The 13,057-nt window shown below is 43.7% G+C and overlaps 1 protein-coding gene across 1 annotated transcript in view; it reads left to right on the top strand.

Moving 5' to 3' along the window:
• SLC22A3 (solute carrier family 22 member 3) overlaps positions 1–13,057 on the top strand; it is a 36,063-nt gene that overhangs the window by 18,273 nt on the left and 4,733 nt on the right. Inside the window, exons 4-10 of the mRNA XM_063329208.1 lie at positions 481–646; positions 1,700–1,817; positions 7,163–7,260; positions 7,397–7,611; positions 10,411–10,519; positions 10,723–10,835; positions 12,203–12,302. Of these exons, the coding sequence (XP_063185278.1) occupies positions 481–646; positions 1,700–1,817; positions 7,163–7,260; positions 7,397–7,611; positions 10,411–10,519; positions 10,723–10,835; positions 12,203–12,302 (919 nt within the window). The remainder of the gene's footprint in view (positions 1–480; positions 647–1,699; positions 1,818–7,162; positions 7,261–7,396; positions 7,612–10,410; positions 10,520–10,722; positions 10,836–12,202; positions 12,303–13,057) is intronic.

Raw genomic sequence — 13,057 nt, 5'->3', positions numbered from 1 at the left:
AATCCACTAAAGGATAAAAAAAAAAAAAGGCTATGTTTATTTCAGTAAATAAAACAAACTGTGGGCCATATCCACAGACCCTATTGTCCATATTACCTGCTGAGAGCAGCCCCTGCCTGGAGGATTCTCTAGTCCTGGGCATGGATAAAAACTGTGACACTGAGAGTGATAACAATTTACCACTAAGCATGATCATGACGCAGTCTCAAACCCCTGTTCTAGCCCCATTTAATTCATTGGTAAACACACAGTCAGAAACACCTCTAGCTGAAGAACTTTGGGTGAATTGATGAGGAGGTGTCACCCGTGCTTGCCCTGGACAGCTGCGGTGACATGCTTACACTGCTGAAGGCAAGATGCTGGGCTAGACAGACTTGTGACCTGATACAGTACTATCCTTCCTCATGTTCCACCACTAATATTTTTCTGTCAAGTTAGGGTTGTTTCTATATTGTTTATTTTGGTTTTCTCTCTGCTCAGTGACGGAGATCGTTGGTTCTGACCAGCGGATCGTTGGGATCGTGATTCAGATGTTTTTTACCCTGGGAATTATGATCCTCCCTGGAATTGCATACTTGGTTCCCACCTGGCAGGGGATCCAGCTGGCCATTTCACTGCCCAACTTCCTCTTCCTGCTGTACTACTGGTAAGGTTGCAGTCATTGCTCTTGTCATTATTGCTATTGCTATTCGAGCACCTTGAGACTCCTGCTGTGGTCCCAAATCTTCAGTGTACAAGATGTTGTAGCTTAGGAAGAAGATATTTGCGTATTGTTGATTTTGGCATTTTTAATTCTTTTTAGTGAATCACAGGCATGCATTACTTTCCTTTTTCTGCCCAGGGTTTGCCTCTCTCGTCAGCACAGCTCGCCCTTCACAGAGCCCTGCTCTGTTCCTTCTCAGCTCAGGGCTGGCTACTTATCTGGTTAATTTGATTGACCAAAGTCTGCTTTTCCCATCAGCCATGGGACTCCAGCTTTACCCCTAATTACGTATGCAGTTCAATCCTGAATTTGCCCTACAGTTCCCATGAGTTGGGCAGTACAGCTAATGATAAAGCAGAGCACTATACCATGCTAAACATCTATCCCAGTGGAGCGCAGCCACCCTGTTGGCTGTATCCAAAGAAACTAATCCACATACTCTCTTCCTTCACATTGTTTCCTTAAACATTGCCTGTTGTGAACTTCTAAATTGTGAATCATCTTAACCTTAGGCTAGCAGAAACTGAAACACCAACCAGTAGTATTGCTTTGTGTTCAGTTTATAAAGTATGTATACGTCTGAGTGCGTGTCTATCTTATAATGACACAGCTAGAATTTTCCTGATCTGCCTGTACTTGGTACTAAACGTGTGTAGTGTCAACTTTAATTGCTCCTTGCTGTTCTACAAGCCCCTTGTTTGCTCATTGGTTATCATACCTTTGACATCCATTGTGCAAACACAATAGCTAGATTTCTTATTTTTCAGCTTTGTAGAATATTGATATAGTCTATTTCCTTCTTTCTTGCCCACAAGGGCCAGGTATTTTACAGCAGACTGACTGGCAAAGCAGTCCACAAAAGAGTTTCTGTATCCCAAAGACTGAAAAATCCCAAAGACTGTGTTGTGTATTAACACAGGCAAAAGGCAAAGGACTTTGGTTTACTCGCAATGTGGAAGGGCAAAACCCCTATTGATGACTTCTGTGTTCTTACAGGGTGGTTCCTGAATCTCCACGTTGGCTCCTGACACGCAAAAAGGGAGAGAAGGCATTAAAAATCATGCACAACATCGCAAAACACAATGGGAAATATCTCTCACCACATTACTCAGAGGTACTGTCATCTGTCTGAGCTAGAGGTTTTTTTTAAACTTTCTTAATGTTTTAAAGGTTCAGTTGTATTAAAATGCATTCTCTTTATGCGATGGGCAACACTCTTGAAGTGTCACACCAGAACAAGATTGTCAGTCCCTTACCTACTTTGACAATCGCAAGAGGGTAAAAGTGAACTGGCTGGAAAGACATGGGCTGAAAAAAGAAGTTTGCAAAACAATGAATCAGGTCTTTCATTTGCCACACTCCTACTTTAAAAACTTGTGGGAAATATCAAAAACTAGCCTGAGGGCCAATGGTGTTTCACAGCAGCTGCCGTTTTAGCTGACAGAGTGGAGACAACAGGATCTATTTCCCTGGCTCCTTTGCTAGAACTTTCTTTTACAACTCAAAGAGATGATCAGAATTTAAGTAAAAAATCAGAATTTAAGTATAAATTTGCTTCTGACCTAATAGCGGAAAAGTGTGCCCCAGAGTTTAAAACAGGGGAAGCACTTTCTGAGATCACTATTCACAAAATAGGACAATATTTTTTAGAATTACCGTCCTTTGACAAGACAAGTGGTCTTGATGGAGCTGAAAGGGCTGATCCATTTCAAATGGCACTGTCGTGTCATTGCAGCATTTGCCTTGTTCTGTGCTGGGTGGCGTTGCCTGGCTCTCAGACCGTGTTTACTGTGGCTTTGGCCTTATGGTTCAGTGACAACAGCAGATGTGGACAAGGTTCTTGTTCTGTAACAAGCCAGGCACCTAAATGCTAGCTATTGTAATGTTAGAAATATTGTTTGAACTAAGGAAAAAATCTGCAAATTGTTAGCACACAGCAGCCCAGAGGTGGCATACTGAATATACTACAAGTATATCAAAGAAATCATGATTTTCTTATTGAAATGAATGAGCCACATAAAATGCCCATCAGTACACAGTAGTATCCTTTAAGCCTGCAAACATGTATATGCATATTCATTCATTTTTATACATATACAAAATTATCATGTGTGACTTTTAACTAAATTTTCACTGAGACTAAAGGCAAAGGCTTTGGGATGGCAGTATTTGGAGGAGACTGATGTTTTCCATCCTGTCAGGAAGGGATACGTGTGTGCTTTGTAACAGGTAGTTGGCAACTGGGATTCCCACAGCTTGGTATCTTACCTAGGTCTTTCTCGTTGCTCTTCTTAAGCAAGGGAACACCTGAGAATCTAGCCCAGCTTATCCAAAACAATGGGGTTGCTTCACCTAAATCTAGAGTATAATTCTGGATGAAATCCAACCAATAATTATTGGCACTCTTCTGAAACACCAGATCGATGTTCCCAAATCTATAGGATTTTATTTACCTGGTAAGAAATAGGCTCCATAAATCACACAAGCAGCCTAAGCAGCTCTGCTTATTCAGGACCATTCCTGCTATAAATATAGAGCTTGCATGAAGTGCATGCAGGAAGAGGTATGTGGCAACAGAAGAAGTATAGAAATAGCAGTTGATTTATACCAATATTCCACTATCTTTCCACCTTAGTAAGTATATGTTAATGGCAGTTAATGACAGTCCTGGAAATTAAAGTTCACACAGCAGGTTCCACAGAGAAGCTGCACCCTAACTTATACTACGCTCTTAGGATATACGACTCTGCACTAATGATTTTGTGAAGTCAAAATTAGACCTATCAACAGAGATGAGTATGCTGAAATATACATTTCCACAGCCAGCTGCTTTACTCATAAGCAACTTGTTCAAGTGCCATAACGTTGCTACAATGGCGTTCCTATGAATGTTGTGTTGCTCAGGGCAGCACACAAAGGTTAATGCTGGGGAGAGGGGTTTGTTAAGGGGAAAAAGTTATATATAACTTCCTTGGCCAAGAAACGGGATGTACTGGATGAGACTGTTGTACATCAGTGAAGCAACATGACAGAAGGAGTTTTGATGAGCAGTACCAAGCTAGGCCAGCAATTAGCGAACCATTTGTCTGATGGAAGCCAAGGCATCTTTGTGATAGGATATCACAAGGGTAGGAAATCGCCCTCAGCTGTCCCACAACGCAGAATAAGCTTTTCTAGTCATGTCGGAGTAGCATCTTGTGCAACTGGAGGACTGTAGACTGAAACCAGTGGTAGAGAAACAAACTGAAAAGACTGAGTGAGGAGAAAGAAAAGGGTAAAATCCATTTATTGTCCTTGGCTGGGGCATACATGCCGGTGAGATTCCCCCATCTCTTGGTCAGCATTGCTCAGTGCCTGGTGTGGCCCAAAGCACGTAGAGGGAAGGTTGTGCTGCTGCAGCTCCCGCTCTGCATTCAGCCCTGCATTCCTACACCCACTTCCTCTCTCTAAACACCAGCGTTTTCAAAGTGTCGCAACAGAATGATGTGTGTCTTTCCCTGCTTTTTAAGTTATATTTAATTTTCGTCAGATGTGTCCCTGGTCATGACCCTAAGCCACTCACAGCTGCAGCAGATTAACCTCCACACATACAGATTTGTGCTGGATCTGTTCCTGGGACCTTTTTAATACACAATGTCTGTCATGCTTGGTGCTGTGCCCAGAGGAGAGAGAGCATCTCCAGGAAGTGCATTAGTCGTGGATCAAGTGTATTTCTCACATTAACTCCCGTTAGAATTCTCTTTCACAAAGCGACTCCAGAATTTCAGGCAAAGTGCTGCAGGTGCAGCGGGACAGGGAGAAGAGAGAGGCATTATCCACCGATGCATTTTGCCTATGATTTTTCCAATGTGTCTGTACCAATTTCATTGGCCCAGTCCCTTACATGGCTCTTACAGCAGCCTTGCGTTCTTATTGGCATGCAGAAACCACAGATGACCTTTGTATGAAAACAGATAAACATTTGCTGCTTTTGCTCTGTGAGTTACGACACTGGTACCGTTCAGCTCTGTCCAGAACTCATTAAATTAATTGTAAGTTATATTTTTTTTTCCTCAGTTGCTGGTAATTATCCTAGCATGTTTTTTTTTTAAAGATAATTTTTTCATTCTTGATCTCTGTCCAAAAGCAGAATGGACTGCAAACAGCTGAGTAAAAGTTGCTTCTCGAGAGGGCTGTGGATCAACAACCCCTCTCCCTCTCTATATATTTCTACTATATAGACATACGTAGACATATATATTTCTATTATAAATTAACTTACATACATATGTGTAACAGACATGCATGGATGTACTGTCCTGTGCAGAATTAAGCATGTGAAGAATTATAGGTCTAAGTTATGAGAAATCTTTAAAAATTATGCAGATGAACTGATATATAATTTGGTGGGCCATAAAAATGCCAGGGAAGTTGGTTATAAAATGTCCTCCAGAGTTCTCAGATAGTCTATCTTTTGAAACACAGGAGCTGTCATTGAATTCCTGACTGCACTGATGTGAATAGCAAAGCTCTCCTTGACTTCAAAGAACAAAAAGAGGATTTTTTTTCCCTACAAAGAGATGACTTTCTACAGTGATTTTTCTTCTTTTCATCCATAAAAAAAATGCTCAGTCATGCTTGGGGTTATTATGACTTTATTAAGACATAAAAATATATGGCAGCAGCCATGTTGAATTTATCTTTAGTCCTTTGGAAAACTAAAACCTTATTTGCACAAAGTCACAACTGGTGGCTGGCAGCCTGCTCTTATAAACACAGCCATGGCAGCTTTATAACCACAATATGAGAGAGTCCAAGCGCAGTGTAGAAACCCAGCAACCTCCTCCTGCCCCACAAAGGGCTCTGGCACGCAGCAGACGTGGCAGAGCTTTGAAGAAAACTTCTGGCTCTGGTTACAGAAGAAAAGCAAGAGGGAGTAGAAAGGAGTTCAAACAAATGTGGGGTTTCTCTGTCCACCTACAAACTTTTGTGCCACTCGCTTATGAAAAAGTCGTGCGTAAATACACCCAGACAAATCTCACTGAAAAACATCTGTGCTCCCTTATGATATGAAAAACAAATACAGGGTGAAAGCTTTGGGCATAGCCCTGGCTGAGCTGATGAGACCCTTGGGCAATGCCTTTGGCTTTACCCATGTTCTCTTCATGGATCTGGATGTTCCCACCTGCTTCTCCATCCTTTCATGCATGTCTCCCCACCGGCCCGGATCGTTATCTTGGGCTCCTGCACTCACATGGGCAGCGGGTGCTGTGGTCGAGAGAGGGATTTACTCCTCTCTGCTCTCTTAGGCCTCCTCTCGGGGCGGGGGATGTGCAATAACTGAGAATCAAAGCGGCCAAGCTGCCTGAAATCCTCCTAAAAGGGGTGCAGCAGGTTTAACCCCATGTTTCCCACAGCTGCTTTGAGAGTTGATGGCAATCCTGACCGCGGCTGCCAGTTCTTGGGCGGTCTCACGGTTTGTCCCTGCCTAAAACCACCTCTGCCTTCTCTTCCTCGTCTCCCTCACCAGCCAAATGAATATACGAACAAAACGGCTGCCACCTGGCTTGGACATCACAGTTAAAAACTGCTGGCGACAGTTGAAAACAGCCTCCATCAATGTGCCTAATCTCTTTTTGGCCCTGCTAATATTCTGGCTCCAGAATAGCCTATGGGAAGGAGCTCCAACAGGCTATGTGAAATCTTGCCCTTTTCTGTTATTGTTAAACTTTCTAACTAATGATTTAATTGAGTGCCTTATTGTGACTGTATTGGAGGAAGCTGTGAACAGATTTACTATACTTCGTAGGCAGTATGAGGACCATTAATTCATACTTTTCAGGATTTCTTCCAGGTTAAAAGCAACGCACAGCACAGTGCTTGTGTATATTAAGACCCTCTAAATTTCACCAGTTGAATGTTTTATAGCAGCACCCAAACACCTTCACAGATCTGCTCTTTCTCTCTCTCCTCTTTTCTTCCTGCTGCCCAGCTGTGCCACCAGCTGTGTTCCCAAGCCCATTGCTTGCTGCTCATCCCCTCTCTCCCTGCTTCCCGCAGCCCATCGCTTTGCCCTTCTTGGCACGGCCTCCTCCTCTCTGTCGCCTCTGGCAGAAGGCAGCTCTGCTCCCAGTGACCCTGATGTGACAACAACTGCTTATTGCCTTCCAAGAAATTCCAGGTCAACGTCTCTCAATTTACAATGAGGAAATAATTTTTCCACTCTCAAGTCAAGATTAGTGATTTTTTAATTCTGATTTTTGCACGGTCATCACAAAGGAAAGACCGCAGCCGTGTCTGGTTATAAGCTATTTCCCATGTCTGTGCACTGCTCTGGAGTGCTAAAAGCAGCGAAATGTCTCATCAGCACCTTTGCTTGCTTGACTGGAATACTGCTGAGCACCATGTTTACATAGAAACTCTGCCCCAGCACCTGCCCGACCCTTGACAGCTGACTCTACTGCTTACGTTTCTCCTCAGATCACTATTAGCAACGAGGAGGTCAGCAACCCCTCCTTTCTCGACCTGGTGAGGACTCCCCAGATGAGGAGGAACACGCTCATCCTGATGTACGCCTGGTGAGTGCCCATGTCAGCCCAGCTTGTTACCAGGGCTGGGGGTTTTGAAGAAAAAATCCCTCGTGACTTTTAGGGTCTTTCCAGCTGCTTGCAGTCATTTGTTTGCCTCTCAACCTTTTTTCTCTTTCCTGTTTAGGTTCACAAGTGCCCTGGTCTACCAAGGGCTTGTCATGCGCCTAGGAATTGTCGGAGGAAACCTCTACCTAGACTTCTTCATCTCAGGAGCTGTGGAGCTACCTGCTGCTCTCCTAATTTTAGTGACGATTGATCGCATTGGCCGGCGCCTTCCCTTTGGAATAGGCAACATTGTGGCAGGAATTGCATGCCTCATTACTGCCTTCTTGCCAGAAGGTAATTCCCTTCCTAATGCCAGGCTCTTTAGGTCAATGACCTCTTTCTCTGACACTACTTAAGCAAGGACAGCAGAACACACAAAACTGTAGCCCAAAGTAAAAAAATGGTGATGCAAGCACAGCACTGCAGTCATGGAACAGTATAGATTGCTTATAGATTGCTCTGGGACATCTGATAGTTGTATCTTTGATAGGTGGTGAGCAACAAATGGGTGTAGTCTTAGAAAAAATGTGTATAAAGGCCCTGTACTGTTTTTGAAGGCAAATGCAAGGGAAGAGTATACAAACATAAAGGGGAAATACATTCCCTGACATGGAAGACAATGATGTAAGAAATAGGTGGTTTAGCTGAGGCAGGTTGGTGGTCTTCTCATTTGCAAATAAAAGGATGCAAGCCACAACATGATGTGGGGGCTGTGGCAGACAACATAGAGATTGCTGCCCTGCCCTCACCCTCACAGGGGTTTGGACAATGTTAAGGGGTTGGAGGAAAGGTATGGCTTTTTATTAAGTCATTCTTATCTAGTTTCAAGGACAACTAAAAGGTCTGGTATTGCACATAGGCTTCCCAGCACTCCTATCTTTTCCTTAAATTGTTTACCCTCCTGTGTATTTTTTTTTATCCCCAGGGAAACATTTGGAGGTGCTCTGAAGTGAGTGTTACCACATCAGCATGCTTTGCCTTAGTGTAGCTGGGGATCAGCAGCTGAACAGGCATTAGAGAGGCCTATTCCTGACACGGGATGTTCCTGTCAAAGTAAGGGACAGTCCTGGCCAGCCTTAAAGGTTTTAGTTCCCAGTGTTATACCATGGGGCAATTGTTCTCCTAGAGGAGAGCCATAAGCAGCCACTTCAAGAGTACGACATACCCATGAAAACAGTCAGGTTTGTGGTGAGTGCAAAATGAAATCCTTCAAAGAGGTGTGTTGGTTCACCTCCATCTCAGTTAAGCTCCCTTTAATGGGATTCCTTCAAAAGTACTTTAAATTAATACCATACGCTTGAGGTGCTTCACTGCTTTACTAGAAGCAGAAAGAACAGGAGAGGGAAATGGAGAGGGAAGATCAACAGTCTGTTACTGGTGCAGGCACTGGTGGCTGTGTGGCCATGCTCTGGGTTGTTGTCACTCATTTGAATTCATTGGTTTGACCACTGAAGCCTGTGAGGGCTAATTCTGCTGTCCTGGCAGATTTTCCCCAGGTCCCCACTGCTGTGTGCCTCTCAGAAGACCCATCGCATGTCAAGGAATGCCTCTAGCACCTTCATGTATTTTGGGCCACGCCATATGCTGAGCACGGTATAGCAGGTCTGGAGTTAGAGGAGGAGCATCATGTGGGGCTGGTATGGCTGGAGAGAGGGGAGAAAGCGGTGGCCTGGGACCAGCAGGGTGTTACCACCAGCCTGCTCTCAGTAGTGGTGAACTGCCGAGGGGACCTTGCCCAGGTGAGGAGAGGACAGCCTAGGGATTATATACTCACAAACCACACAGACCTGAGGTCCAAGTCCTACTTTCAAGAAAGGTCTGTTTATACAGATGGGACAAGATGCAGCAGCAGCTTGCGAGCTCTCAGTCAGGCTGGGGTGCTCACACAGTTCGAGTCCCCGCGCAGAGGGAGGAGGCACACAGACGTCACCCTCACCTCAGGGGTCTGATGGACTGAAGGGGTGTCAGGGAGGCAATGTGGATTTATTTTGTTCTTTCCAGCCTTTGCTTTTCTTACAAGTGTTTGAAAACAGAACTTTTCAGGGCAAAGGCAGCATCTTGCAACATGGGATGAAATTTGATGGGGATTTGTTTGGTTGTTTTGGAAAGGAAAGAGCCCCAAGCATCTAATTTTTGGGTTCAGAGCAAGCTGAAATGTTTTCTTGTTCTTCCTGCTGAAGTTTTGAGAAAACACAATCACTGCCAGAGCCCTCTCCAGCGGCAGAGCTCCCCTTTGTGCAAGGTTCAGGCTTGTTGTTTCACTCGCCTCCCTGTCTGCCTGGTCACGGTTAGACTACACAGGCGACCATCCTCTCCCAAGAGCATTGCAGAAGTGCTTTTTGCATTTCTTGTGACGCTCCTCCGGAGGCCACCAGCTCTCCAGAGAGGGCAGTCAGATGAGGGGTCGCACACGGTGAGATGGGATGGCTCTGCCCTGCAGTACGGATGTTACCATCGCACACCCTGCCAATGTATAAGTGCTCCCCGCTGACATATATAGGGCAGTGGCTGGGCACTAGAGCTGGAGCAGAGCTGGGAGAGCTGGGCAGAGCCACTGAGGCAACCTAGGGCCCCTGGGCCAGCCGGGCCAGGTACAAAGACAAGCATCAAGGAAGGGAAAGGGGAGGGTGGCCAGGAGCAGCATTATTAGGAACGTGTCTAGCGTGCAATGGCTAGACAAATTATGTAGTTGGCCTATTCTAGGGAAAATTATTTTACTGTTGCTGCAGATGCACCTTTAGAAGCAGCTTCTTTGTGGTTGGAAGGCTTTGGGAGGTGACGCTTCTTTCAGAGCACAAGTTGGACATAGTCATGGAGGCTTCTAACATTCATTCACCCACGCATGCTGTTATGCCCCATCAGAATCTTAAATCAATTGATTGGAAGTGATTTCTGATTCTTGAAAGCGGCCTCACACGGTGCTGGAAAGCAATAAATGCCAGTATAGATTGATGTGTACAGCAGTGGCCTTTCAGTCTGATTTGATCCAGTGTTTCTGTGACGTAGCTTCTGCTGCCAGGGCCTGGGGCTCTCAGAAACGTGCTGCTGGTGCAGCAAAGCATGCTTCACTTGGGTTTCTTTTTGACTGAACAGATATCCCATGGCTCAAAACGACAGTCGCCACGCTGGGAAGACTGGGCATCACGATGGCTTTTGAAATCGTCTATCTTGTGAACACTGAACTGTACCCTACAACACTGAGGTATGTCGAAAGCTCACAGGAATCTTTCAACTTTTCCCTCTGCTTTTCCCTATTCCCTGTTTCACCACTTTTTAATAAAACTTGGTTTTCTCCAGAGTGTTCTAACTTAATTTTGGAGCTAAGTCTACATTCTGCTCCTTAAACTGTTGGTTCATTTGTTTGGTAGCACTTTTCAAATATCTGGCACTATTTTTCTTTTGCAGAAACTTTGGTGTTTCCCTGTGCTCGAGTTTGTGTGACCTAGGTGGGATCATAGCCCCATTCCTACTTTTCCGATTAGCAGCCGTTTGGTTGGAGCTACCTCTAATTATTTTCAGTAAGATTTGATTTAAAATGTACTTTTGGTTTAAATATCCTCCGCCTAACAGAGCTTTTATTTTGGGGCAAAAGTGTAGTGTGTGGCCTCATCTCCCCCTCAAACCAGCCCCTCTCAACCTTCATTCCTAGAGCAAGAGGATGAACAGCAAATGGGTGAAATGTGTGTGATTTCATGGCATGTTATGGAAGAGTTCAGGTCTGCTTGGGTGACTTGGCTGAAGGAACATAAAAGAAACTATGTGGGGTGCTTTAAGAGTGAGAAACCTTACAGCTAAGTTCTGTAATTGCAGACAAATAAGCTTAATCTCCCAACAGTAGAGGCTAATGTCCTTTAAAAAATATTTGGTTTGGGATTTTTGTTTTATACAATTATGACTATGGTTGTTGTATAAACCATAACTACCTATTCCCGTCAAACCTTTTTCCTCAGTTGCATTTTGGAAAAAATGAGCCCTGAGGATTAATTCTGTGGGAAAATATTAGTTGTTTCTAACAAGGAAGCGGGAGTCTGTGTCTAAACCAGACTTCCGGGAGATACATGTGACTGGGAAAAAAAGCAGAGGGGATAGGATAGAATAAGAATGGAAACTGGTGCTAATTAAAATATTAGCTTGAAAACAAAAATGGAAAGACAAGAGACATTTTAAATGACGACCATCATTGCAAGAACAGACTTATATGGAAGTACTGATCACATTATCTAATTCTGAAATTCTGCTGATGCTGAATTGAGTAAACAGCTACAGAATCAGAGAGGAACAGAGAGGACCATGCAACAGTCAGGGATTTTACTTCTTGCTATAGCCCTTCTATTTTTTACTTATTACATTCTTTAAATTACATCTGCGCAGGAAATTATTCAAAAGTAACCATTATTGATGAATTATTTCAGATTAGCTCTCTATCTGAACGCCCTTTCCCAAGAATGAATTTTTATTCTGAATCACATAATGTACTTTGGCCATGGATACATGAAGGGAGTGTTTCAGGAGAATCTCAATGGTCTCAAGAAACTATGTGACAGAGGTCCTTGAATAAAGGCAGATCTGTCGTATGTGAGAAATACCATCCTGGTTCCAGTGCAGTTTGTATGCGCTTGCCCATGTGCACTTATTTCATGTTTTTAACTCCTAAGATCTCCCTTTTGGGTCAATTCAGCCTGCAAATGAACCCCTAGCCCTCAAGGTTTTTTGCAATAAGTTGAATTAATGTATCACGAAGGTGTTTGATCAGAAATAGTGGTTGCACTTTAAAAACCTCACTTTAACCTTAATCTGAATAAACTTTCCTCAGTGGAAAGACCTCAAAAATAAGAAAAGTAACAATTTTCTTATAGTTTTTGTGTTTCTTCAATGTCCATTATAGGTATTCTCGCAGTTGTCTGCGGGCTTCTAGTATTCCTTTTACCAGAGACAAAGGGAATCTCCTTACCAGAAACAGTGGAAGATGTGGAGCAGCTTTCGAGGTATGATATGTATATTCTTACATTTATTTGGATGAGGTTTCCTGAGGATGTTCTCCTCCAACCTTGTCAGCTGTCATAAATTATTGATGTTTTCCAAGTGTCAAATTCCCTAGTTAGGTTGATGTTATGAGCAGGTGCTACTTTCCTCAGTAGAAATGTGAACCTCTCAGTATCACTAAGGCGGGTTGTTAAAAAAACCCCATGGGGATAGAAACCATATTTTTCTCATAGAGACACAAAGTTGTCTTGTGAACCTCTAGAAACAGAAAGTAATGGCGTGCAAGAGAGATGCTGCAAAGTATAACCTGCAACTCTCTGCTCAAGAAAACCAGCCATTATCTCAATCAAAGCACCCTGTGAGGGAGGGCCCTTGATCATGGTATCAGTCCCACGATTTGTGAAGTCACTGAAAAGTCACGTACAGGATGAGTTTATAGCTGAAGTGTTACAGGCACAGCTTTCCCACTTCTGGCACAGGGCAAGCCAGACTCTTCACTGCACTGCAGGCGCGCAGGAAACATTTACACCTTGGCTTGCTTGGCAGTAAATTTCTTGAGGAGCTAGTGCTATACATTAATGTTTCAAACAGAGGCTTTGGATATTACATCAGCAACTTTTTCCTGCTTCAGTGTACGAATTAAAGAAAGAGGAGATTTTTCTATGCAGAAAGTAAATGTTTCAGTACTGCAGCTTGGACTACAAGTTGGAGTACATCTTTTCTTGTTTCTTTCATCCTTATACCCCTCTCCCCATCT

The sequence above is a fragment of the Chroicocephalus ridibundus genome, chromosome 3 (genome assembly GCF_963924245.1).
Source record: "Chroicocephalus ridibundus chromosome 3, bChrRid1.1, whole genome shotgun sequence".
In the NCBI taxonomy this organism is placed as follows: domain Eukaryota; kingdom Metazoa; phylum Chordata; class Aves; order Charadriiformes; family Laridae; genus Chroicocephalus; species Chroicocephalus ridibundus.
Note: the sequence above shows the minus strand (reverse complement) of the source record. Positions and strands in the feature narration are given on the sequence as shown.